General features: G+C 47.8%; 1 protein-coding gene across 1 annotated transcript in view; it reads left to right on the forward strand.

Moving 5' to 3' along the window:
* Positions 1 to 26,434, forward strand: part of CLIC5 (chloride intracellular channel 5) — a 110,408-nt gene that overhangs the window by 64,708 nt on the left and 19,266 nt on the right. Inside the window, exon 4 of the mRNA XM_018039166.1 lies at positions 6,992 to 7,098. Coding sequence (XP_017894655.1) covers positions 6,992 to 7,098 — 107 coding nt within the window. The remainder of the gene's footprint in view (positions 1 to 6,991; positions 7,099 to 26,434) is intronic.

Below are 26,434 nucleotides of genomic sequence, written 5' to 3' on the forward strand. Positions count from 1 at the left end.
TGGGTCAGGAAGATCCCCTGGAGAAGGAAATGACAACCTACTCAGTATTCTTGCCTGGAGAATCCCATGGACAGAGGAGCCTGGCAGGCTACAGTCCATGATATCCCAAAGAGCTGGACATGACTGAGTGACTTAACACTTTCAACCATTGTGATATAATTAAGCCTCAACCATTTGTACATTCTTCCTGAAAGTGTATTTTTGGTTATCCCCGTTAGGACAGTTTATTTCCATACTGAGCATGGAAAGCTGCCTCAAGTCCAAATGTCTTGAAAAAGAAACGGATTGATTAAATCAGCCCGTCAGCCCCACCTGGAACACCCAGCTTAGCCACACACATCTCTGAATGGGACACCAGCCAGCCACTGTGCTGAAAGGACCCCCAAAGGGTTCAGGTTCCATCTTCCATCCCTTGGGACTTAACTTCATGGCTGGTGCTGGTTTGAAATGCAACAACAGAAAATAAATGCTATTTTCGATAACTACATAGTTTTGACTTTGCCCGGGAGACCCAGAGGGGAATGTCCACCATGAAGTTAGCATTTTCCCTTCTAGAAGTAACACCTGCTCTTAGGAGTGCCTGCTTCCGTCAAGGCCAGTAGAGAATGGGGAATTGGAACGGTTTGGAGGATGGATAGCCAGCCCAGTGGAAGGAAGTGTGCAGGGCCGGGCTGAGTCTGGAGGGCGAGGTCCACTCCTAGCTCTGCCAGTCATGCCCTGTGACCCCTCCCTCTCAGTGTCCATTCTATCCCCTAGGAAAGGATGACCCTCATGCCCATCTTAGCCAGGCTCCCTCCACCCCTATCCAGCCGTGCCTTTGGAGGGGCTCCCCAGTCTACATCCCCAGCAGGACCAAGGGGGCCCATGAGACCCCACGAGAATCACATGCCCATGTGTACAGGCAGATTCTTCCGGAGGAGGGCCATCATCAGATTCATCACCGTATCATCAGCTACTGGAAATTTCCCATGGTCCAAATCAGGCTAAGCCGTGCAGGACACAGACGCTGCCTCCTCCCTTCCCTCTCCACCTGTCCTGAGCTCTGCTTCATCTGGTCCAGGTGCCCCCGACTGCAGTGTATGGAGAAGCTTTTTAGTAAGTCCATTCCTGACATATCAGAGACCCTATAATCCATCAAGCCTGGGCAGCAGAGTCTCAAAACTGTTAAAATGCACAGCTCTGGAAGGCTACCAAGGTGGGGCCCTAGGGGTGAGACCATCAACCATCATGGAGCCCCCCAGAGTGTCCCTTAGGTGCCTTTGAGTGGGTCAGACTGGGGCAGGTGCCTTAATTACCGCCCAGAAATGTCAGCAAGCCAGTCGTTCAGCCTCACAAGGAGAGAACGGCTGTTCGGCCTGCAGCAAAGTCATCTGCCTCAGCTGCCTTCCCACCGCCTCTAACTGGGAGGTCGGTTGGGCGGCCCGTGTCCCAAGGCCCCAGAGGAGGGTAGTCTGGCCTTCTGGTTCTCTAGGGGGCAGCAAACCCCCCTTTTCTGTTCCGCAAAAGCCGGTCGGCATGTGTTTCTCATCACACCACTGTTTGTTAAAGCTGCCAGAGAGCCAAGAAATTGTGGGAGCCTTTTTCCCCTTAGTTTTATGTTTTAAAGAAAAAAAAAAAAAACACATACAAACACTCCAACAATCTTTTTAAAAGATTACATTTGGTCCCACAAAGCATTTGGTGTCAAAATGAGGAATCCAGGAGGTCTCAAGTAGTTTCTAAATGAGACTCGCTTCCATCCGCCTGGTTAGACTGACCCAGTTAATGCTCCACAGGGAAGTGTCGGGATTATAGTTGACGTGCTGGCCTTTGCCTTTCATCCTGGTAGAATGGCCCGAGTTAACGGGATCCTTAAGGGAGAGTCAGGACGCCAGAGTCCGGCCACCCTTCTACACAGTGCTTGTTGTATGACCCTGGGCAAGCCTCGCCCCCTCTCAGACCTTCCCCATTCCTTCATCTCTGAAGATGCCTTTCAGCAGAAGTTCTGTGATTCCATGAGTTTTTCACAGCACTTTCCTGGAGCTGGTTGTTGTTTTAAACAAACAGAGATAAAACTTCAGGAGCATGAACTAGTGGACTGGTTACATGTCTTGTCTTTAGTCAGTCAGCTGTCACGCAAGTATTAACAGGGCTCAGAGCCACAGTGGAACACACTTTGAGTTCATTCTTTTAAGACATGTCTACGGATATTCCACAGTAGTAATAATCATGAAGGTTCTTGTTGGTTCTTTGGGAGGTGGAGCAGCCTCAGTACCAAGGGTGGGATGGCATAGTGGTTGAAAGTACAGTAGGTTCCCTACATATGAATGAGTTGCTTTCTGAGAGTGTTCTGCGCAAGTCCAGTTTGTTCGTAAGTCGGACAAAGTTAGCCTAGGAATGAAACCGACACAACTGGCAACATAGTACTGTACTGTGGAAAGCCTGCTGCTGCTGCTGAGTCACTCAGTTGTGTCCGACTCTGTGCGACCGCAGAGACGGCAGCCCACCAGGCTCCCCTGTCCCTGAGGATTCTCCAGGCAAGAACACTGGAGTGGGCTGCCATTTCCTTCTCCAGTGCATGAAAGTGAAAAGTGAAAGGGAAGTCGCTCAGTCGTGTCTGACTCTTCACGACCTCATGGACTGCAGCCTACCAGGCTCCTCCATCCATAGGATTTTCCAGGCAAGAGTACTGGAGTGGGGGGCCACTGCTTTCTCCGTAGAAGGTCTATAATGCTTTATACACAAATAATGCATTAAAAAGACAATTACAAAATAATAAAACATCTTTATTCTTACAATACAGGACCTTGAAAAGTACAGTAGTATGATACAACAGCTGGCACTCGCTAGCAGTACCAGCTATATCACTGCTGCTTTTATGCTTACTTCCAGACATTGTGGGCTTTAAATAAAGATACTCTCCTCTATACACTGCTGTAGAGTAAAGTAACAAAAGCACAACCACTTATAGAGGACGCATGCACATGACTGTTTGTGCCGGACGTGTGAACTAATTTCAGTTCAGTTCAGTCACTCAGGCCTGTCGGCCTCTTTGCGACCCCATGGACTGCAGCATGCCAGGCCTCCCTGTCCAACATCAACTCCCGGAGTTTACCCAAACTCATGTCCATTGAGTTGGAGATGCCATCCATCCATCTCATCCTCTGTTGTCCCCTTCTCCTCCTGCCTTCAATCTTTCCCAGCATCAGGGTCCTTTCAAAATGAGTCTGCGCGTTGCATCAGGTACCCAAAGTATTGGATTTTCTGCTTCAACATCAGTCTTTCCAATGAACACTCAGGATTGATCTCCTTTAAGGATAGACTCGGAGAAGGCAATGGCAACCCACTCCAGTATTTTTGCCTGGAGAATCCCATGGATGGAGGAGCCTGGTAGGCTACAGTCCATGGGGTCGCTAAGAGTCGGACATGACTGATGCGACTTAGCAAGCAAGCAAGCAAGGGTGGACTGGTTGGATCTCCTTGCAGTCCAAGGGACTCTCAATTCTCCAACACCACCGTTCAAAAGCATCAGTTCTTTGGTGCTCAGCTTTCTTAATAGTCCAACTCTCACATCCATACATGACTACTGGAAAAACCATAACCTTGACTAGATGGACCTTTGTTGGCAAAGTAATGTCTCTGCTTTTCAATATGCTGGCTAGGTTGGCCATAACTTTCCTTCCAAGGAGTAAGCGTCTTTTAATTTCATGGCTGTGAACTAACTTACATGATTGGATATGTGAACACAGTTTTGCATCTTTGAAAGTTTGCAACTGGCAGGTTCGTATGTAGGGGGCTTACTGTATCAACTTTGAAGTCAGGGAGAGAGGGGACATCCTTCCACTTTTCAGCTCATTAGGAAATGCGAGGTCAACACTCAGGCTGCCAGGAGAGGCCCTGCAATCCGCAGAGGTCACCCCATGAGGATGGGATGACTGTCTTCTCTTTTTCTCCAGTGTATCCCCAATGCCAGGGACAGGGCCTAACCCCTGGCATGACTGCATGTTGGTTTGGTTGCATGCCGTTCTTTTGTTCGGGGGCATGGTGGCCTATGGCGAGTCAGTGAGACGTCAGTTGGAACTCTCAGCCAATCAGAGCATTTCCATCTGCAATCATCTTTTCTTTTGCCACTATTTATAAAAAAAAAGAAAATTGTTTTGATGAATGGCCAACTGTTTCGCTTCCCAGAATGAAGCTTAAGTGTGTATCTGAAATGCATGCATTGGAAATAAGATACCTTAAAAACAGAGTGGAGAGAAATTTCCATGAGTGAGGTTGCCCAGCCTTTCTGGAAAAAATACTGGAGTGGGCTGCCATTTCCTTCTCCAGGGAATTCTTCCTGACCCAGGGATTGAACCTCAGTCTCTTGCACTGGCAGGTGGATTCTTTACCAGCTGAGCCACCAGGGGAGCCAAAAGCAGCCATTGACAATATATATACAAATGGATGTGGCTGTGTTTTATTTGTGAATGCTGAAATTGGAATTTCTTATTATTTTCACACATCACAAAATAATATCCTTCTTTTGATTTTTTTCAATCATTTAAAAGTATATAAAGTATCTTTAGCTCCTGGGAGCCACATAAACAAATGTTGGGCTCGATTTGGCCCACAGGCCATGGTTGGCTCACCCCTGAGTTAGAGAGATTGCCTGTCTCTTTGACTGTCACCAGGTCACATCACAATCTTATTTCAAAGATGTTTCTATAGATAAAGCACTATTTGTTAGCCTTTTAGAGAAACAAAAGGTACCCTGGAACCCACTCATCTGCATATTTAAAATACAGTGTAAATATGGAGCTAAAATAAAAGCACTTAACATCCTGAACAGTAGTTGCCCCGAGTCTAGTTACCAAAATCTGTGAGGTTAGTATTTGAAGACACGTTTCCTACCAGGACAACCTTCAAGTGGGACATTATGCTATACAGTCGAATCTCGATGACTCACGCTATTTAGAACCCAGGGTGGAACTAGCATAGTCTCCCTGGACGCATGGCCCTCTGTCACCCGACCTGGATTTGGTACCGCCCACTCATGTTTGGCCCACCCTGATCATGAAGAAATGGTTGGATGAGTGGAAGTCTGATCAAACGATGGCAGGAAAAAAAAACCCAACAGACCCAAATATAAAATGCGTTATCTGGTCCCTTCTGTTTTTATTATTTATCTGGCAAAAACAAGGAGTACTTTATATGTATTGATAATAATTTAAGACACTCAGTTTTAACAGCACGTCAGATTCTATGTGGGAAAGCCAAAATAGGGACGGATGATTCTAAATTCCCTCATCTTGGAAGGTTCCCTAGCATCTTGTAGGGACAATCGCTTTGTGTCCGCAGTCAGAGCAGATGAATTGACAATTCCCAGTGTATTCGGGGAGATATGTGTGCAGAACCTGCGCAGAGCGCCCCCTGGTGGCTGACGGCAGTTCCTTCATGGTGCTCAGCCCAGCTCCTGGGAGTGTTTGGTGGCTTGGAGGGTAAACAGCAGAGTAGAGGAGAGGCAACAGGACATGGAACTCGAGAGCTGGGCTTCCAAAGTGAAACTGCCTGGTTGGATTCTTGCCTCTGACGCCTGGTCTCCTGAGCTTAGACAAACTGCTTAGCTTCTCTGCACCTTTTTGTCTCCTATGGGAAAGAAAGCTAATGACAATAACAGTGGAATTGTGAGGAGTAAATGATGAATCTGGCAAGGCTTTAGGATGGTGCCTGGTGCAGAGTGGACACTCAGAACAAGTAAGCTTTTACTGATATCAGAGAAGAGGGGAAGTGAGAGGGTCACTGCTCCAGCGCCCAGAAACCAGGGTCTCATGGCCCCTCCACCATTTATTATCCATGATAATAAATAATGACCCCAAATGGCCTAAATAATAAATGACTTCAAATGGTCATTGAACTTCTCTGGTCTCCAATTGCTTCCCTGTAAAATTAGATGATAATGCCTCATATCTGCCCAAGGGCAGAGGGCTGGACCCAGTGACTTTTGGAAGACTCGTCCAACGGCAGTGTCTGAAATTAAACAGCCATTCAACCTGGTCCAGGAGTAGGTGGCCCTAGCTAATGGGTCAGTGAAGGAACAACAGAAAAAAAAAAAAAACAACAAAGAAAAACAAATACTTGTTAAAGGTGTTTTGCTTCAAGTTATTTAAAACATTAAACCAAAAAAAAAAAAAAGATTTTTCATTTTAAACATAAAGTAGCCAAACAGCTGGCAATCCACTCTTCACCCGAAGATCATAAAGGTCCACATACTTAGTGATGATGATGGTCAAGCAGTTGCCCCTCCCCCCACTTCCATCCACTCTTGCCTGGCGGTTCATGTAAAATGTTCATGAAATAACATCTTTGGAAAATTGGAATGGCTTGTTTTGATGGCACCAATGGGGTCAAAGCCATGGATTCCTCTACAAACAAGTTTGCCTTCTTCGGTCTCACATGCCCCTCCTCCTACCCCAACTCTGTGTGTCCGCTTTTTTTTTTTATGACGACACCAATCATTGGAATTAGGGACCACACTGAACCAATACTGTCTCACCTTGAGACTCTTAAAACTAATTATATCTGCAAAGACTCTATTTCCAAATAAGGTCACCTTCTGAGGTCCTGGGTGGACATGGATTGTAGAGATAACACTCAACACATTACAGGCTCCACATAGCAAGTAAGCAAGGTCACTGAGTATGTTTAAATGTTTCCCGTGTGCTTCTCCTCTTTTTTGTCCCTAAAAGGCCACCCTTCCTATGGGCCTCTTCACGTACCTCTAACGACTGCCTTGCCCATGCGATAAAATCCAGCTCCCTCACTGGCACTATCATTGAACTAGAGGTACAAGTGCCTACCCTCCTTATGGATCCTGTTGGGGATCTGTTGGGGATCCTGTTGGGGAAACCTCAAAAGACTCACAGATCTTGCTGGAGACAAGAATGTTGTTCGTCATGAGGTGACTGAAAGAGGCTCTCCCTTAAAGGACCTCCGCGTTCTCACTCACCTGAGAACACGTCTTGCCTTCCAGGTACCCCAGACTGGCTGCGAAACATCGGGAGTCCAACACGGCAGGCATCGACATCTTTGCCAAGTTCTCTGCCTACATCAAAAACACGAAGCAGCAGAGCAACGCTGGTGAGTGGCCCCCTTCCACCCAGGCCTCCAGCCCTGGTGCTGCCCCCTGCCCAGGGCATCTTCAGATACTCAGCAGAGAAGCGCCTGGAACCAGTGCTTTTATTTGTTCATCCTGAGGCCCTTTGATGCGGGGGAGAGGGTGACAGATGTTGCTTTCTGGCCAGTGCAGGAAAAGAGGCTGGTGGTGCTTATGGTGGAATCAGAAGAGGGATGTGTTTGCGTTCTGAGCCTGCCTTAGTGCGCATCATGATATACTGCCCACAGGGTCCTGCCTTGGCCAGGCGTGGCTCGGTCGCTAAGTTGTGTCTGGCTCTTTGTCACCCTATGGACTGTAGCCTGCCAGGCTCCTCTGTCCATGAGATTTCCCAGGCAAGAATACTGGAGTGGGTTGCCATTTCTTCCTCCGAGATATCTTCCTGACCCAGGGATCAAACTGGCATCTCTTGCATCTCCTGCATTGGTAGGCGGATTCTTTACCTCGGCACTACCTAAGAAGCCTACTGCCCGTTTATCCCCAGTTCACAACCCTGCTCTGTTCACAGGAAGTCCTGGTTGGAACACATTGCAGCTGCCTTCTGGTCCCTGAAAGACTTCTCAGGGGGTTGACCAGGGGCCATGGTGGGACGGGGCTGTCACCACTATGGTGAACGCTCAAGGCAGAGCCTGACCCTCTGCACCCGCCCCCCACCACCACCACGGCCAGTGCAGAGAATGCCAGGAGCCTCTTCTCAAAGCCTGGCTCACCTTCCTGCTGCTTAGTCATTCAGTCGTGTCTGACTCTTTGCGATCCCATGGACTGTAGCCCATCAGGCACCTCTGTCTGTGGGGATTCTCCAGGCAAGAATACTGGAGTGGGTTACCATTCCCTCCTCCAGGGCATCTTCCCAACCCAGGGATCGAACCCAGGTCTCCCACATCGCAGGCAGATTGTGTGCCGTCTGAGCCACCAGCCACCAGGGAAGGGCTCATCCTCCACTCGTCCCTTAACTCCGGGCACTGGCCACAGAGCTCAGGCTTGGTGGCCTCCAGTGCCTTCTCAGAGGGCTTTGAGCCCCTCGTTTAAGTTGATGGGATTTGCTTATTTATTTTTGGCTGTACTGGATCTTTGTTGCTTCTCAAGGGCTTTCTCTAGTTGTGACCAGCAGGGGATACTCTGTTGCAGCTCTCAAGCCTCTCGGAGTGGTGGCTTCTCTTGTGGAGGAGCCCAGGCTCTAGGCACACAGGTTCAGTGGTTGTGGCCCCTGGGTTTAGCTGCTCTGCGGCGTGTGAAATCTTCCCAGATCAGGGTCGAATCCATGTCCTCTGCACTGGCAGGCAGGTTCTTACCTACTGCGCCACCGGGGAAGTCCTAAGTTGGCAGTGTTTCTATATATATGGAGAGAGATTTATTTACGGTTGCATCAGGCCTTGCTGTGGCATGTGGGATCTTCATGGCAGTGCACAGGCTTCTCTCTAGTTCAGTAGTTGCAACTCTCTGGTTTAGTTGCCCCGAGGCATGTGGGGTCTTAGTTCCCCGACCAGTCATCGAACCTTCGTCTGCTGCATTGGAAGGCGCGTTCTTAACCATTGGACTGCCAGGGAAGTCGCGTAAGTGGATAGCATTTTTAGTCCCTCATTTGACCTGGTCCTTTAGCATGAGTTAAAGTGATTTGAATAGCACTGTCCCATTGAGAATGAGTGACCCTTGAAGAACTGTGTTAGTCGCTGGGAGGAGAAGGAAGAAGGATGAGGAAGTTTGCTGGCCCCCTGAATAGGAGGATGGAGCCTAGCCCTGAGCCAGGCAGAGCAAGGGTGTCACGAAAACTTTGTGAATGGAAGAGTGACTGAATAGTGATTGGTTGAACAGCACTCCCGGCATCTTCACGAATGAGTGAGAAATTGAATATACAACAGGTGATCATACAGTGGATCCCAAAACCAGGTGGCCCATTGGCTTGGACCACCTTGGAGTTAACTGCTCCAGGAGCCCCGAGGAGAAAGGCACCTCTTTGGACCAGGTGACCAGGAAAGACAGCCGTTCACGAGATGACAGAGAAGAACTTTTGGCAGGAACTCTTGGTGCAGTGGGGAAGTAAAGGATTCAGTTACGGCTCCTGCAGACCTGGGGGTGCCAAGCACAAAACTAGGTTCTAGAAAAAGGCACTAACTGAGTCTTCGAGGCTTGACTCGTGCAGAAGGAAAGGCTTACGTTCACAAAGATAACAAGACAAGAGGTGAGTGATGAGTTCATCAAAGGGAGTTTGAAGGGCTGATTAGCTAGCCTGTGAACAGAGAAAAGAGTATCTCCAAGGGAGTTGGAGCAGCAAAGATTCACCTCTCGGTCATCTGAGAAAGTTTCCTAAGGGATTTCAACCGGGTCATAAAGATTCAGGGGGAGTCATTTGACCGGGAACACAGGGTGGAGGATGTGGGGAGGGTGAGAAGACTCCAGTGACAGAGGCCATCTGGAATCCAGAGACCACCAACTCCAGAGACAGCCAGGGTGGGAGGGCAGGTGGGAGGGCGTTGGATTTTACCCTGTGGGCAAGGTGGTCATTAGAGGTACAGAAGAGGTACCCTAGGGAGGGTGGCCTTTTAGGGACAAGAAAAAGGAGAAACGTGGGAAATAGTTTAAATATGCTCAGTGCTCTTTCTTTGTTGCTATTTGGAGCCTGTAATGTGTTGAGTGTTGTCCCCACAATCCATGTCCACCCGGGACCTCAGAGGGTGACCTTATTTGGAAATAGAATCTTTGATTTAGTGTGGTCCCTAAATCCAATGATGGGGTCCTTCCTTGTATGAAGAAAAGAGGACAGAGAGATTGGCGACAGGAGGCGAGGGGAGGGAGCGGGGAACGTGTGAAGACAGACAGGGAGTACACAGCCTGCCTCTTTCTGCATCTGTTAAAATATGCTTAGTGATGCTTTCAATTTCTTCATCTGCCAAACAGGGTCATGAAGAGCATATCCAAGGTCTGTCATGCAGAGTCATGTTATTTATAATTAGATGCTTGTAAACCCTTTAGCACACTGCCTGACCCATTGTAAATGCTCTTTAAATGTTAACTTTGATTATTCCTAGAGCAAAAATGAGATAAACATGAATATTGGCATCAAAAACTGCTGCTTCAGCTCTTACTTCATGAGCCCTAACGAGCACTTCCACATCTCCCAACTATTTAGTCTCTTTTTGACTTGTTTAATTCTGTTTCCCATTTCCTGGGTACATTTGCTTCCTCTCCAGGGTAGACAGTTGCTCTCTTGGTCCACAGAGGTGCAGCCTGCAGATGTGAAGGGACTTGAGTGTCTGTGGATTTCTGGTACCCCAGGGAGTCCGTGAGTGAGGAGAGGAGCACTTTAGGGACAGCACCCAAGGATCACCCACATAAGTGTGATCAGAGGGACTGGAGGAAGAAGGAGCCAGGGAGGACGATTAAGAAGGACTAGCGAGTGAGGAAGGGGGCCCGGCGGTGTGGGGAATCATGAAGATGAGGAAGAAAAATGTTACGAAAAAGTTTGATCTGTGATATGAAACACCGCACAGCTCGTGGTAGACTTTGCTTCTTGTGTTCAGTTTTCTGGACACGTCCTCAGGCGCCCTTCTCTGACTGTTTCTCTCATCTGCGTCACCCCGTTATTCAGACCCTACTCAACAGACTGGCCAGGCTGACCAGGAGCACGGGCCCTTCTCCCTTGGAAAGTGGAGCTGCAGCAGGAGATTGAGAACCCACGTGGCCCAAGGAAGGGCGTCTTTGAGACAGGAGAGAGCCGCTCTGCATTGAGATTTGGTTGTGGGCGTCCCTACTCTGGGCCCCACACATTTGTCTTTCAACCTTGCAGGGAAAAGTTATGTGATTTGTTCAGCCTTGAAAGTTTATGGAGTTCTGTAGCAGAAGGATGGTGGGGAAGGGTGGGGAAGGCACAAGCTTCGTCCGTCTCAGCTTTGGCAAGCCCGGTAACAAGCCCGGCTTTCGCTGCACTCAGCTCCGTCCTCACCCTGCATGCTGCCTCTGCCCGGCAAAGGCCACTTCCATCCACACTGCTGATTCTGTGCCTAGTGGCCTTCCCTCTCTGCGAGTCCCCCTCCTGGCCCTTCTCTGTTCACCTTCCTCATAGATACAGCCATGGCACCCGACCTCGGTGACCCAAGACTGGGTGGCAACCCTCAGACTCGGCAGCTCCAAGTCCCCTCTCCCCTGAACCCCGCTCTGGCTCAGCCTTCTGCCCACTGGGATGTCAGTTTGGCTTCTTGGGTGTATCCCCTCCCTTGAGGGGTTTCTATGACACCTTGCTTTACCTGCTCACCCGTACTCTTATCTGTTATCTCATAGGAGGACCTGGGCTTCTTTCTTTGAATATCCATCTTGCATTTTGCATTTCTTACCCTCAAACTGCTGTTTGAACATACTCTGCCAAACCCCGTGGCTATCAAGGAAATCATTTTAGCTATTTATTGTAATCCAGGCATAACTACTGCATTTTACTTTCTTTTCCCCCCAGCCTCTCTTTTCCATTGTGCTTTAGTCCTATCCATCTACCAGTTTATTTCACTTTTCGTACATACCGCGAGTCCCAGACAATCAACAAAGGGATCTCTTATGTGTCTTGCGTTCTTTATTCCTCTTCACTCTTGTTAAAGTCCTTTGTTAATTCCTCCAGCCGTATCATGTGTCCCTAGATATATTAATATCCGTGCCCCTATGACTGTCTCATTTTTGGCTTGTGGCGCATCCTCATGTACTTTTCTCCATTTCCTTCTTGGTTGGAGAGTAAGTGGACATATACGAACCTGTGGACTAAGGACAAAACTCCCGCCGTCATTTCTCCTTTATCCTTGCGCACAAGTCCACATCCACGGGGCTCTCTTCCTCTGCTAAGAGGTCTAACAGTCCCAAACCTACCTGTTTGTGTCTAATCCAAGCAGATCCTATGCAGCCTACCCGCTTTTCCTTCCCACCTTTGCCTATTCCTTTTTCACATATCTGACACAGACTGCAGACCCCACCTCTTTCTCGGCTAAGTGCTGTTTTTCCAGCTTAGATGATTTTGGTCTTTCAAGACTCCCTTGGAATTCCCTCACCTCCTGCCGCCTCAAGTCTGGCTTCCTCTTATTTCCTTCTCTGTTTCCCTCTATCCTGGGGGCTGGCTTTGTATTTTAAAATGTATACTCCACTCAAACCAGACAGGCTTTATAGCCACTCACAGGGGGACGAAAAGCTCTGCAAAGCAGCATATTCTAGAAGGAGGTGAGAAAGAAAAACAAGGCTGGAGGAGGGGGGCCATGAAACAAGCTCAGGGCAAGAGAGACAGGAAAATCAGCTCCTAGAGCCCTGTGCTGGAAGCGGATGACAGACCACAGCCCCTGGGCGAGATGAAGGCAAGCCTGCCCCCCAGGAGAGTGACAAGTGTTCCTGACACGGGGCTGGAGCTGCAGTCACAGAAGCTGTTGCTGTCCTCTTCGTCCATTCATCTCTGTGACTCCCCTTCATGCTCTCCTGGAGTCCAGGCCGGGTGGCGGCGTGGCAGTGTGACCTCTCTGTCCTCAGCCCTCCCTTTGGTGGCACCGCGCTCACGAGTCTCCTCTTCACCCGCCCTTGCTGCACCGATGTCCATCCTCGTTTTCTTCATCATCTTCTCTAGAAGACCCGGGAGAGCGCCCTGCAGCCTCTGGCCCGTGCCACCAACTTTCTTACTTCTCTCCATTACTTCCAAGACTCGGAGTGTCCTGCTGATGCCCGTCCCTCCCTCTCTTTTTAGTCTTCTTCCCCGATGGATTCTCTCTCTCTCTTTTTCCCCCTTGGCCACACTGTGGGGCACGTGGGATCTTAGTGCCTCAACCAGGTATTGAACCCCTGCATTGGAGGGGCAGAGTCTTAACCCTTGGACCGCCAAGGAAGTCCCATAGACAGATTTTTAAGTCACTCTGTGTCTCCATTTGTGCAGTTTCCATGCAACCCAATCAAGCATGGCCTAGACCAACCTTTATAAATGTCATTAGCGGTGAACATGGGGTTAAATGAAATAGACATTTAATTAATTCACTCATAATTTAATAGTTTATTGTTTAGTAGAGTTGATTTACAATGTTGTGTTAGTTTCAGGCATACAGCAAAGTGATTCAGACATAGATATATATATATTATATATATACATAAAGAATATATGTATAGATTCTTTTTCAGATCCTTTTTCATTATAGGTTATTCTTCTTTTCCATCATAAGGTTATTATCAAGATACTGACTATAGTTCCCTGTGCTATACAGTAGGTCTTGCTGTTTAATCTACTTTATATATAGCAGTATGTATCTGTTAATCCTGAACTCCCAATTTATCCCTCTCCCCTTCTTTTTTAAATTGAGGTGTAATTGGGGCTTCCCTGGTGGCTCAAATGGTAAAGAATGTGCCTGCAATGCAGAAGATCCAGGTTTGATCTCTGGGTCTGGAAGATCCCCTGGAGGAGGGCATGGTAACCCACGCCAGTATTCTTGCCCAGAGAATTCCATGGATAGAGGAGCCTGGCAGACTACAGTCCATGGGGTCACAAAGAGTCAGACACGACTGAGCGACTAACGCTATCTTTGACACATAACCTCATATTAGTTTCAGGTGGACAACATGGTTTTGTGGAACACAATATTAGTATTCACTGCAAAATGATCATCACAATAAGCCTAGTTAACATCCACCATTATACATTATGAATCAGATTTTTTTCTTGTGATGAGAACCTTTAAGATTTACTGTGTTAGCAGCTTTCAAATATGCAGGACAGCATTATTAAGTACAGTTGCCATGCTGTACATTATATCCCCAGGGCTTATTTATTTTAAACCAGAAGTTTATAGCTCTTGACCTCCTCTGCCCATTTGGCTTGCTCCCTACCCCTGGCCGGGGGCAGCACCAATCTACTTTCTGTTATTTATGAGCTCTTCTTTTTTCGGTTTGGTTTTGTGTTTAGAGTCCACATATAAGTGAGATCATATGGTGTTCGTCTGTCTCTGACATTTCACTTAGCACAATGCCCTCCAGGTCCATCGACGTTGTCGCATTTCCTTCTTTTTACCACTGAATAATATTCCAGAGTGAGTGTGTCTTGCAAACACATATATCACATTTTCTTTATCCATTCATCCATTGATGGACACCTAGGTTATGTCCAAAGTGAAAGCGAAAGTCACTCAGTCATGTCTGACTCTTTGTGACCCTATGGACTGTCCATGGAATTCTCCAGGCCAGAATACTGGAGTGGGTAGCCTTTTCCTTCACCAGGGGATCTACCCAACCCCAGGATCAGACCCAGGTCTCCTGCATTGCGGGCAGATTCTTTACCAACTGAGCCAAAAGGGAAGCCCAAGAATACTGGAATGGGTAGCCTATCCCTTCTCCAGCAGATCTTCCCAACCCAGGAATCGAACTGGGGTCTCCTGTGTTGCAGGCAGATCCTTTACCGACTGAGCTATGAGGGAAGCCCATGGACATAGTCCATGTCTTGGCTCTTATGGATCATGCTGCAATACACAGGAGGATGAAGATATCTTTTTGAGTTAGTATTTTTGTTTTCTTTGGATGAATACTCAGGAGTGGAATTGCTGGATCCTGCTTATCCCTTTTTTATGAAGACTGATGGGCCTCTCTGCTGAGTTTGCAAAGACGTACTCCTTCCTAACTATGGAAGACAGTGGGGTAGCCTAACATACTCCTACTAAAATATTTGCCCTGATAAGATAATTCTAACTTCCTAAGTAGAGTCCTAAGATCCCTCCCTTGGGTACCTATGATGTGCTGGCCCCAGGGCTGTGTGTTTAGAGTCCCACACTTGGACTGAGTTGTCTCTGTAGCTTTTGCCCTTCATTAGTTGTAAGTATAATAGCTGTATTTTCCAATAAGAAACAAAAAAATGCCTTCAAGTAAACAAAATACGCTTTCACTTAAACTCTTGTTAAGATTTTGATGGTAAGACACAGTCTGATTTCAAAGATGTCAAGTGTGAAAAAAGTATGTATCTTAGTCTTGATGAAATATGGAAGGTGGTTCCCATAGTTCTTTTAAAATCTAACATTCTGTTACTTCCTAGAGGCTGTGTGTGAGAAATGTCAAACCCTCCTTTCTGCTTGACCTTGGGCTACCCTATTGGAAAGAAAGTGAATTGAGGTCAATATTGCTTCTAGATCCCTCTGGGATGGCTGTCCTAACCCCATATCCAATAAAGGGTCAGTTCTGCCCTCTGTCTTTCCTGCCGGGAAACAAGTAGTGCTTATCTCTTCGCTTGAGGGCTTCCCTGGTGGCTCAGACAGTAAAGAATCTACTTGCAGTGCAGGAGACCTGGGTTCGATCCCTGGGTCGGGAAGATCCCTTGGTAAAGGAAATGGCAACCCACTCCAGTATTATTGCCTGGAGAATCCCACGGACAGAGGAGCCTGGTGGGCTACAGACCGTGGGGTCTGCAAAGAGTCGGATGCAACTGAGCAACTAACGCTGTTTTTCTTAGCTTGGGGGTTGGCAAACTTTTAGACCTTTTGGTTTATCTAAGATGTCACTACTGCTCAGCTCCCCTGCTGGAACACTATAGCAGCCACAGACAATATGGAAACACATGGGCATGGCTGTGTTCCAATACACTTCATTTATGGACACTGAAATTTCAATTTCACATCATTTTCAGGGTCACAAAATATTATTCTCTTTTGACTTTTTTTCCCCAACCATCCAAAAACGTAAAACTCATTCCTAGCCTGAGGGCAGTGCAGAAATAGGCAATGCACTGGGTCTTGATTTGGTCCTTGGACTATAATTTTTTAGTCCAAAAAGTTTGGACTAAAGTTATAACTTTATAACAGTCCAAGCTCTGTTTTAGGTAGTCTCAGGCTACAGTAGCAAGTCCTCTTAATTTCTATACCTCTCAGCTGCCTTGTCTCTAATATGGAGCTTATAACAGTGTGTTATCTTGCACTGTCATATTGATTAAATGAATGAACACATTGACGCACTTCAGACAATACTGCTAAGTCGCTTCAGTTGTGTCTTAACTCTTTGCGACCCTATGGACCATAGCCCACCTGGCTCCTCTCCTCCAGGGGATCTTCCCTATCCAGGGATCAAACCCTTGTTTGTTAAGTCTCCTGCATTGGCAGGTGGGTTCTTTACCACCAGCGCCGCCTGGGAAGCCCCTTCAGACAGTAGGCACCAATATGCCGTGGCTGTTACTGCTTCTGTTATTCATTTCAAGGGTTCACCCCAGATTCAGGGGTACCCTCCCTCTAGCCCAGCTTTTCGGGTAATGCAGAAGTATGTGCTGCCCTCTTCTGGCCGGTGGAGGAATCCGCCCTAGAGACGGATAATCATGCTTCAGTATAAGGAGACTGGTGGACTTCCAAGCATCTGCTCTGTGTCCCAGGACTCCGTTAAGCCTCAGCTTTAGCTGGGGTTTCCACGAGAGGCTCGAAGCCACCTTGCTTTATCTGTGCCCCGCACCCAGAGTTGGGCAAGTGCCCCAGACCCCACGGATCCTCCAGAGGTCGCTGGCTGCCTGCTGATAAGTTCTTCGCCATCCACTGCTTCTTTCTCCCTTGCCTCTCCCCCTCCCATCACCTCTAGTCTTTGCTTTTATGAACTTCCTTGACCTAAAATAGGAAAGTGTTTGCAAGGAGTCGAGCGGCCCGGGAGGGCTGTCAGCCCAGAACTAACAAGCCCGTCACTATCAAAGCCCCCGTGCTGTCTCCGCAGCCTCGTGAAAGCCAGCTTCTGTCGGGGGTGGGGGTGGAGGGGGTGGCAGGAGGCGGGGTGGAGCGTTTTTCCAGATTCCCCAGGATGTGGTGAGCCGCGTTCAGAAGCCAGTGTGTGCATTGATTATTCCCAACCAGCCATTTCCAGCGCGGGCCCTTCCTTCCTGCGCCTCTTCCTCCCTCCCGCCCTCGGCCCCAGGTCACGGCGGGCCCAGGCTGGAGGCCAGGCCTTCCCGAGGGATGGGCACGACCTCCCGCATTCAGCCTCCCGCTCTCCGGCTCGGAGGTGAAAGGGAAGGCAATATGTCAGCAGTATTGGGAGTAGGCACATGCGTCGTAATCAGCCTGCTGCAAGACAGAGGTCTTGAGGTGGCCGCGGGCTCCCAGATCTATTCTATAGGGGACCCTGAGCTGTTCTTTTGGAGGAAGATAGCTGGGTCCAACTCAGGACAGACGGTTACTGGGAAGAAGGCCTGAGCCCAGGTTGTTATCACAGGGCAGCTCCAGGGTGGTCCCCGGACCACCGCAGGGCTAGGATAAGGAAGGGGCTGTCTCCCCACTTCCTCACAAAGCAGTCTCTGCTGTCTCATTTCAAAAAACGCCTCTGGTCATAAAGGAACCCTTCAGGCTGCCTTCCCTGGCTGCCCTTGAATGCACAGGGCCAACTAGGGGTCTTTTGTTTGTTTGTCTGCTGGGTTAACGTTTTGCTTTGATAAACATTCTTACAAGGAAAAACAACCTAGGCTCTGTGGGACTCACCTCCGAGATGTGGAGCGCTCTGCAGAGGTGCTCAGCTGTCTTCTTACCCATGGGGGGCGGGTGAGGGGGGAGTCCTAGAAGCTAAGAGCTGGAGGGCGGGGAGAAGGCGAGGAGCTCCTGCGGACCCTTGCCCAGAGCATCCCCTCCAGAGACGGTCTCGGACTTGGCTCATGATCAAGGCTGATGTGGCCACGTCTTATTTCAGAGATGCTGCGCCCCAAACAAATCCTTAGGCAGTCATCAGAAAGGCAGTTGGGGCGTCGGGCTGTTGAAGCAGGCAGGCCTGAGGAGGGAGGGAGGGAGGAAGGGTGAAGGGGGCGGGAGGGGAGGGTCCTGCGTGGGTGGGCGCATTCATTAGTGGAGGGAGCGTGTTAGCTGTGTGGGCTCCCGGCAGCAGACCCGAGACCACCAACACCATTCCATGTGCTGGAATTTCCCGCCGTCTGACCAGAATGAGCTCGCCTGGCCTGGCCTGGCCGCGGATCAAGGCCCGGGGAATAAAGGAACATTAAATGACTAATTCAAACATGAGTTCAGTGCTCTTTCACCTCTGGCTACCGTTACTTTATCCTGTGCGGTGGACACCTCCTGTGCAGTCTGCACGTGGGAACTCAAGCTGTCCCTCTGTCTCTCCCCCTCCATGTATACACACACACGCGTGTGCACACGCACAGCCAGCTTGTGTGTGTTCTTATGTCTCTGTACACTAGTAGAAGCCATTACAGGAAGTCCCCTACCTAGGAACCTTCAACTTAACAAACTTTCAAAGACGTGAATCTGCGTTTGCATGTCCAGTCACGGAAGTTAGTTCATGCATTGGGCATACATGGTAACGCATGCATCCTCTACAGTGGCTGTGCTTCTATGTACTTTGCTGTATAGTACTGTATAGCTTACAGTATCTTTATTTCAAGCCCAGGATGTCAGGAAGCAAGCATAAAAGCAGCGGTAGACAGCCTGTTGTGTTAGTTAAGTACCTAGGCAACTCGGACTTACAAAGCACTCTCCGAAGAGATGGGAATACCAGACCACCTTACCTGCTTCCTGAGAAATCTGTATACAGGTCAAGAAGCAACAGTTAGAACCAGACATGGAACAACGGACTGGTTCCAAATTGGGAAAGGAGTATGTCAAGGCTGTATATTGTCACCCTGTTTATATAACTTATATGCAAAGTACATTATGTGAGATGCCGGGCTGGATGAAGCACAAGCTGGAATCAAGATTGCCAGGAGAAATATCAATAACCTCAGATATGCAGATGACACCACCGTTCTGCCAGAAATCGAAGAGGAACTGAAGAGCCTCTTGATGAAAGTGAAAGAGGAGAGTGGAGTGAAAAACCTGGCTTAAACCTCAACATTCAAAAAACTAAGATCATGGCATCTGGTCCCATCACTTCATGGCAAATAGATGGGGAAACGATGGAAACAGTGAGAGACTTTACTTTCTTGTGCTCCAAAATACTGCAGATGGTGACTGCAGCCATGAAATTAAAAGATGTTTGCTCCCTGGAAGAAGAGTTATGACTAACCTAGACAGCATATTAAAAAGCAGAGACATTACTTTGCTGACAAAGGTCCATCTAGTCAAAGCGATGGTTTTCCCAGTAGTCATGTATGGATGTGAGAGTTGGACCGTAAAGAAAGCTGAGCACTGAAGAATTGGTGCTTTTGAGCTGTGGTGTTGGAGAAGAGTCTTGAGAGTCCCTTGGACTGCAAGGTGGTCAAACCAGTCAATCCTAAAGGAAATCAGCTCTGAATATTCATTGGAAGGACTGATACTGAAGCTGAAGCTCCAATACTTTGGCCACCTGATGTGAAGAACCGACTCATTGAAAATGACCCTGATGCTGGGAAAGACTGAAGACAGGAGGAGGGGGGGATGACAGAGGATGAGATGGTTGGATGGCATCACTGACTTGATGGACATGAGTTTGAGCAAGCTCCAGGAGTTGGTCATGGACAGGGAAGCCTGGCGTGCTGCAGTCCATAGGGTCACAAAGAGCCAGACACGACTGAGTGACTGAACTGACTGGCTGGCTCCGAATGGAGCTTTTTTATGTAGGGGACTTACTGTACATAGCACCTTAAATACACAGGGTCACAGATCAATTAACCTGAAAAAGAATGTGCTTGCATGTAAAGTTGTATTGGCCACAAGACATGGTGGGGGCCTCCCAGCATACCGGTCGGGGGCATTGTAGTAGGTTTATACAGTGACTTCACTCATAGTCCCCTCTCTGTGGTTGGAACATGGCTTTGAGAGAAAAGTCCCCGTCTTCTCTGTTCACTCTTGGTGGGGAATGGCCCTGGGGAGGTGAACCTGTAGAATGGGTTCCCCATTTGTGGGAGAGCTGGGGCTGAAAATGACAAGATGTGAAATCCAGGTGGTGGGCCAGACCTTCTAACCAAAACTTCAAACACCCCAGCTATGAACCCTGCTCGTCAAATCTATCTCAGTCTTATCCAGGCAGGATTCTGGGCATCATTCTATCCATTTCTCGCAAAGAAAGCTGAAGGGTAGATAAACTGTTCAGAAGACATGATGGAGCCAGGGACAGAGGCAGGATCTGGCATTTCTCAGCTTTAAATGTTTTTGCTATAAACGAGTGATACTAAAACATAAGAATTGAAGCCAGAGGTGAAATTCAGTGTGGTATTTATCAGTAGTTAGATAGGATAATTTATTAAAACAAAACAGTGTTTCCACATAAAAATTTGACTTTAAAACCTTTAGCTTTCTCGAAAACTCTGCTCTTGAACTGTCTTTCCAGAAGGTATCCCAGCCCAACTCCAGCCTATTGGTGAGTTTAGCCTGAGATGCCTCATCAGCTAAATAGATGCATGTGTTTAAGAGCTAAGAGACAAACAGCACTTCATTTTGTTTGCCTCATTACCCAGACCATCTTCTGAGCTGAATGGACATCTGAATCCCCCAGGGGTCTTGTGACAGCATAGGTATTGATGCAGCAGGTTTAGGGTGGAGCCTGAGAACTCCCAGGTGGTCCTGATGCCGCTGGTCCAGGAGGGAGCTTTGAGAAGTAGGGTCTGTCTAGGCAGCAGTCTCCATGGAGATGGGCTGCCTGTATCTCATTCATCATCATTAATCCCAGAGCCCAGCTCAGCCTCTAGCCCAGAGTAGGTGTTCAATAAACACTCGCTGAATGAATCAATAGACTGTATCTTAAGCACCCTGAGATGCTCCGATCCTGCCTGCTTGTTTACTGAGAGAGGATGAAAGGGCTGACCCTACCTTCCCGTGTCAGGAGCATCTCCTCCAGGCTGCTTCCTGCCCCAGCCCACCCAACACTCACCTTGAAAGCCTGTCCCATTCTCCTGATCACCCCGACTCTTCCCAGTTTCCATTTAAATGTGATGATGCTTTATGGCTAGAACTGTCGCTCAGCTGAGAACATGTAAGGCTTATATAACCTCTGTTATATTAAATCCAGTCTCATAGTAGGAAAAAAGAGAGAAGTTCATTTAAAACCAATCAATAAGAGTGTAAAAATCTGAACAGTTCCCCGCACGAAGACTGTCAGTGTGGTGGCGGTGGCAGCGTTGGCTTAAATGATATTTTTCTTGTCACTGTCAACTTTGTAACTACATTCAAGGAACATTATATTTGGTGTTAAAGGTGAAACGTCATGAAGAATCAGAAGAGTAAACACACCAGACTGAATTCTAGTGTTCTTCCAGCCAGAAACCAGGGGACACCTTATTTTTCTAGGAACCCCTAGTCAAGGAAGCATTTAGTGACCTGGATCATAGTAAGTCATGGGTTTACCTGTGCCCCTGTCCAGAACCCCTTCCACTCCTGAAAGTTCCAGGGGAGAGCATCCCACTTCATGATTTCTCAGGCCCCTGCACCCAGGTCTGACTCTGACGGTCACATGCCCATTGGCATTTGCGTCCACAGTTATCCGTGTTTTGTTTCCGTGGTGGGGATGGCAAAGCGAGCTTTCTCAGCACTCTGCCCAGGTCTGGCCCTGGTCTCCGTTCTGCCTGTGTCACTTGGCAGAGGGGTGCAGGTTGGTGGTGGCCTCTGCTTCTCGTTTGGCTCTGATGATGTTGCAGGAGGGCACGCCAGGCCAAACAAATGGAATCCCTGCATCCATCCTCCAGAAACCAAGCTCTCTCATCACGCAGAGAAAGCAACCATCATAGGTTCTCTGAGGACAGGAGGCCTGTTGCATAAGCATAGGAGATGTATAGAGTTACATTTTAGGGCCTCTCATCTTTCCTCAAACCCCACTGAATAGTTCATTCTTACAACGAACACATGTTCAGTACCAGGCACTGCCCAAATATTGGCAATATGTATGCTGGCAAAGGTTGTATTTGGCTGCATATAATAGAAACCTGATCACAGAAGCTAATCAAATATTTATGCCATGTTTACATAGTGAAAAACCTATGTAGCATTTTCCTATATGCCATGCTCTGCTCTAATCTAAGCAATTTGTATAAATGTTTACTTTTTAATAGGTGTTTGCCTTTCTCACATCACAGAAAATCCAGAGAGGAGAGAGTTCCAGGCAGCTGTAGTTCTTTAAGAAGTCATGGGTCCAGCTCCTTGGAGCATCTGATTCTCCATCTTGAGTGTGTGACTCGCATCCGCGTGTCACGCGAGATAGTTGCTCCACTTCCAGACGTTACATCTGAGTTCCAGGCAGTGCCAGCAGTGTCTTATCTTTCCTTTCTCGAAGCATATCCATCAATTTCCACTTGTATATCATTGGGAAGAACTTGATCATTTGGCTTCCCCTAGTCTGGGGGTCTGGAAAAAAAATAATTGTGACCCAGCTTGTTGCTACTCTGAACAAATCTGGGCTCTCTTGGTAACAAAGACAGTAAAAGTGAACTCTTGCATATAATCTACTTTCAACTTAAGATGATTAAAGAAAAAAAAAAAACTGCAGTGAAAATATCTGATCTAGCCATGCCAAAAAAAAAAGGCATACTATTTCAAATTCTCCCTTGGGCTTGACTAAATCTGAATCATTACCCCACTTAGATTTTAGGAAACAGAAGTATAAAATTGCACACTTAATCTGAGACACTCTTGGTTCAAACTTTAGAAGATGTAAGACTTCTTGTAGTGTACTGTACTTCATGTAGTAAAAGCTGTTTAGTAAAAGTTATAATACCCAGAGGAGAGTTTCTTCCCCTAATGTAATCCATATTGGGGGACAGCAGTGGGCACCCGGAGATCTGCTCTGAGTAAGGGAGGGGAGGGTGTAACTGTGCAGAATCTGGGAACTTCTGCAAAACTGTCAGTCATCCACAACCCCCGCCTCAGCTTAACCTCTTCAGTTTGCCTCGTTGCATGACTGCTAAGGAGAAGGCTTACTCTTCTGCAGCTGTGGTGATGGCAGCCGAGTCAGAGTGAAAGGACCAGCTGAACACGCAGAAAGGAGCTCTACCTGGTTCATCCGGTGTGACTTCCTCAGGGCAAAGGACCGGTCAAGCACAGCATTTATCTGGCAGTCCTTTTCCTCCCAACTCTAAGAATTTATTAGGTGTTTTGTAGCTTTGGTCCTTATATGTCAGCATTATCACACACGGTACATAACAACCACTGACTGCATGCCAAACACCAGCCCAAGACTTCTGCAGGTGTTATTCACGGCCACCCTGTAAGGTATACCGTGCTGTGATCTGTTTTGCAGATGAGGAAACTGAGACACAAGAGGTTAAGCTAGTACGTGGCCAATCCGGGATACCAACCTAGGCAACTGGTCCTGTGGTCTGCGCACACTATCTTTAATATAGTCCGTTATGGAAAATGTTCAACTGGGTTGTTGGACAAGGGTTTCCACTTTTTTCAGACTGAGTTGTTGAATAAGGGTTGGGTAGGTCATTTAGGAAACTGGGATCAAATCAACTCATAAAACAGCAGATACTGATTGAACAACTACCGCGTATATGTCGCTGTAAATGCCCAGCAATCCCAGTTTCACTGCTGAAGTCCTAATTCAGCAATCCTTGGGGGGCTAAGAGTTCCAAACCTTGCCCATAGAGGGCGCTCCATAGAAACCTATTTGACAAATCAAAGACTCGACCAACTATGTAACCTATTATAGGATAGTCACAAAATGACTAGAACCAACAAATATTTAAGTAGAGAGCTATGATGGCACTCTGGCCGTTTTTAAATTGCTAGTGGGTCTTATGTAAAAGATGTTGCTATTTGAGGATGAAGAAGGCAGAGGGCGGTTAAATAATTTCAGCCTGTTTGGAGAGGTTTGAAAGTTGAAAAACAAAGTCTCTAGGTCTAAAGATGAACAGATGACCGATAAAGTTGACTCCCCCTTGAGAAGTTCATTCCAAATGTCTGAATATCAGCACCCCACCGAAGCTATGGGCTGATACTTAAAAATAACCTGTTAGAAAAGGCACCGTAAAAATACTCCCCGTTTTCAGCCTGATTACAGTCCACCACATAAACTACAACCAGCATTAATAGCTTCAGTCAGCATTTATGTTGCTCTTCCTATTAGCACAATGGGGTTTACAACCATTTATGAGTTTCTGGAAAGCCTAATAGAAAACACACATACAACGTTCGCTTTACAAGTTGCGGGAGTTTTCTTTGCTGAAGGAGCGGCCAGAAGGGGGCGCCACATCCCCATCACAAACGTCTGGGCCAGGCTCCCTAATGGGGACCACATTCTCTGCGGGCGGCTCCAGCTAGTTTTTCCCCCTCCCTGGTGAATTCCCGCAGTTTTCCTCTTCGGCTGGCTCTCTCTCCATTCAGTGTTTCTCTGTCTCTCTCCTCCTGTTCATAAATAAACATCTGGGGTGTTTACATGGTACAGACTGTGTTCACACAAGGAAACCTATATGTGAAGAGCTAAGTGATAATCCTTCTCTTCAAATTTACGGTGGCTTTTAGGAGACGCAGCAGATGATTTGAATCTGGAATTGTCTCTGTGATCCATACCTCCCTTCATACTTTTAAATCATAGCTTATGAAAGGCATGTTGGATTGTCCTAAATGCTCTACCATGCCTATGTTTTAAACACACCCTAATAAATAATTTGTTTGAGCTAACTCGAGGAGATAGTGAAGGACAGGGAAGCCTGGCTTGCTGCAGTCCATGAGGTCTCTAAGAGTCGGACGACAGCAACTGAACAATGAACAGTAATTGGCAAAGACTTGTATTTCTTAAAGAAAAGTATTTGTTGTCTTTGTTTATTGTTATTGGGAATAATACTTCGGAACAAAGGGCAAACATAAAGTTGATTTGTGGAGCTGTATAACTCACAATGATCCCCTACAGGGCTTGAGGAGGAAGCTATACGGAGGGTCTGTCTCTTCTCAAGGACAAGCCTTTGGCATTCTTTAGAAATCTATCAAAAAATGCCCCATTCACTAGGTGATTCTCTCCACCAAAGGGAGGTAGGAAGCCTGCAATGATGTCCTGGATCCCAGTCCACCATCGTGGTTAGAGCTGAATCCTGCCTTGGGGGTAGAGAGCTATTTACTGGCCTTTTATTGGAAGAACCAGAGGAGTCTGTCATTTCACCTCTCCCATTCAAGGCCCCAGTCCTTCCTAGAACTGGGAAATAATGCTCCTGGCAGCCTGAGCCGCAGACTCGTCACAAGCCCAGCTGATGCCACACAAGGGAACGGCAGGGGTCTGCTGAAGTTGCTGGTGCTTTCCCATAAACCACTATCTTTCTACCTTTCCTGTTGTCACCAGCACCTAGAGACGAGGGCCCGGGAACTGTTTCCTACCTATGAGCCTGTCACAGACGGAGCCAATTTGACAGCATCTTCCTCTCCGTGAGGCCAAGTCCACTCTTCCCTGGTCTGATGCCAAAGTAAATGTGGATTCTCCAGACTATCAGGCCAAGAAAATTTCACACCCGGAGAGAACAAGGCTAAACCCAAGGAGATGATCCCAGGTGACTTGGGGTCCTGAGCATGTAGGGGAATGCGGGAGTGGGCTTCACCCTCTGAGCTCCCCTAACTCTCCTTGACCTGGGAAGTTCTGGGGTGATTGGATGAGCTTCACTTCAGACACCCCGCTTCAGCCTCGAGTTGATCTGTTGCTCTTAATCTTTCACTCAGTCTCTCCTTGCTCCACGTTTTCATAAACTTCCGTTCTACAGCTGTAATAATGATAATAATGATGGTCTCTAAGTCCCACCGTGTACTGGATTCTGTAGAACCAGTGGCAGGATGTGAACCTGCTCAGATCTCCTGAACACTAGAATGCTGGGCATCCTGCTTCTGCCTGTTATGGCAAGCCTTCTCGGGGAGCCTGGTATGGGGTTGTCTGACACCCTCTGACCCAGACTCTGTCCCTTCCTTGATGATACCAGTGACCTGCCAACAGACAGCCCAGGCACAGCCGAGAGGGGCCCACCAAGCATGAAGGAAAGCCAGCCCTGATGCCATTTCCAGCTCAGTGTGGCCTAAGGACCCTCCATAGATACAACTATATACACACGCCAGTGCCAAGCCACTTCAGTCATGTCTGACTCTTTGGGACACTATGGACTGCAGTCTGCCAGGCTCCTCTGTCCGTGGGATTCTCCAGGCAAGAATACTGGAGTGGGCTGCCTTGCCCTCCTCTAGGGGATCTTCCCAACCCAGGGACTGAACTCGTGTCTCTTCAATCTCCTGCATTGGCCGGTGAGTTCCTTACCACTAGTGCCACCTGGAAAGCCTCATATATATACACCTATGATGAATATGCATGTAGGTATGTGTGTGTGACGGTGCCAGGTCACAGTTGTGGCACATGGGACCTTCAGTCTTTGCTGTGGCATGTGGGGTCTATTTCTCGACCAAGGATGGAACCAGGACCCCTGCGTTGGGAATGCAGAGTCTTAGCCACAGGACCACCAGGGAAGTCCCA

This window comes from Capra hircus, chromosome 23 (genome assembly GCF_001704415.2).
Source record: "Capra hircus breed San Clemente chromosome 23, ASM170441v1, whole genome shotgun sequence".
Lineage (NCBI taxonomy): Eukaryota > Metazoa > Chordata > Mammalia > Artiodactyla > Bovidae > Capra > Capra hircus.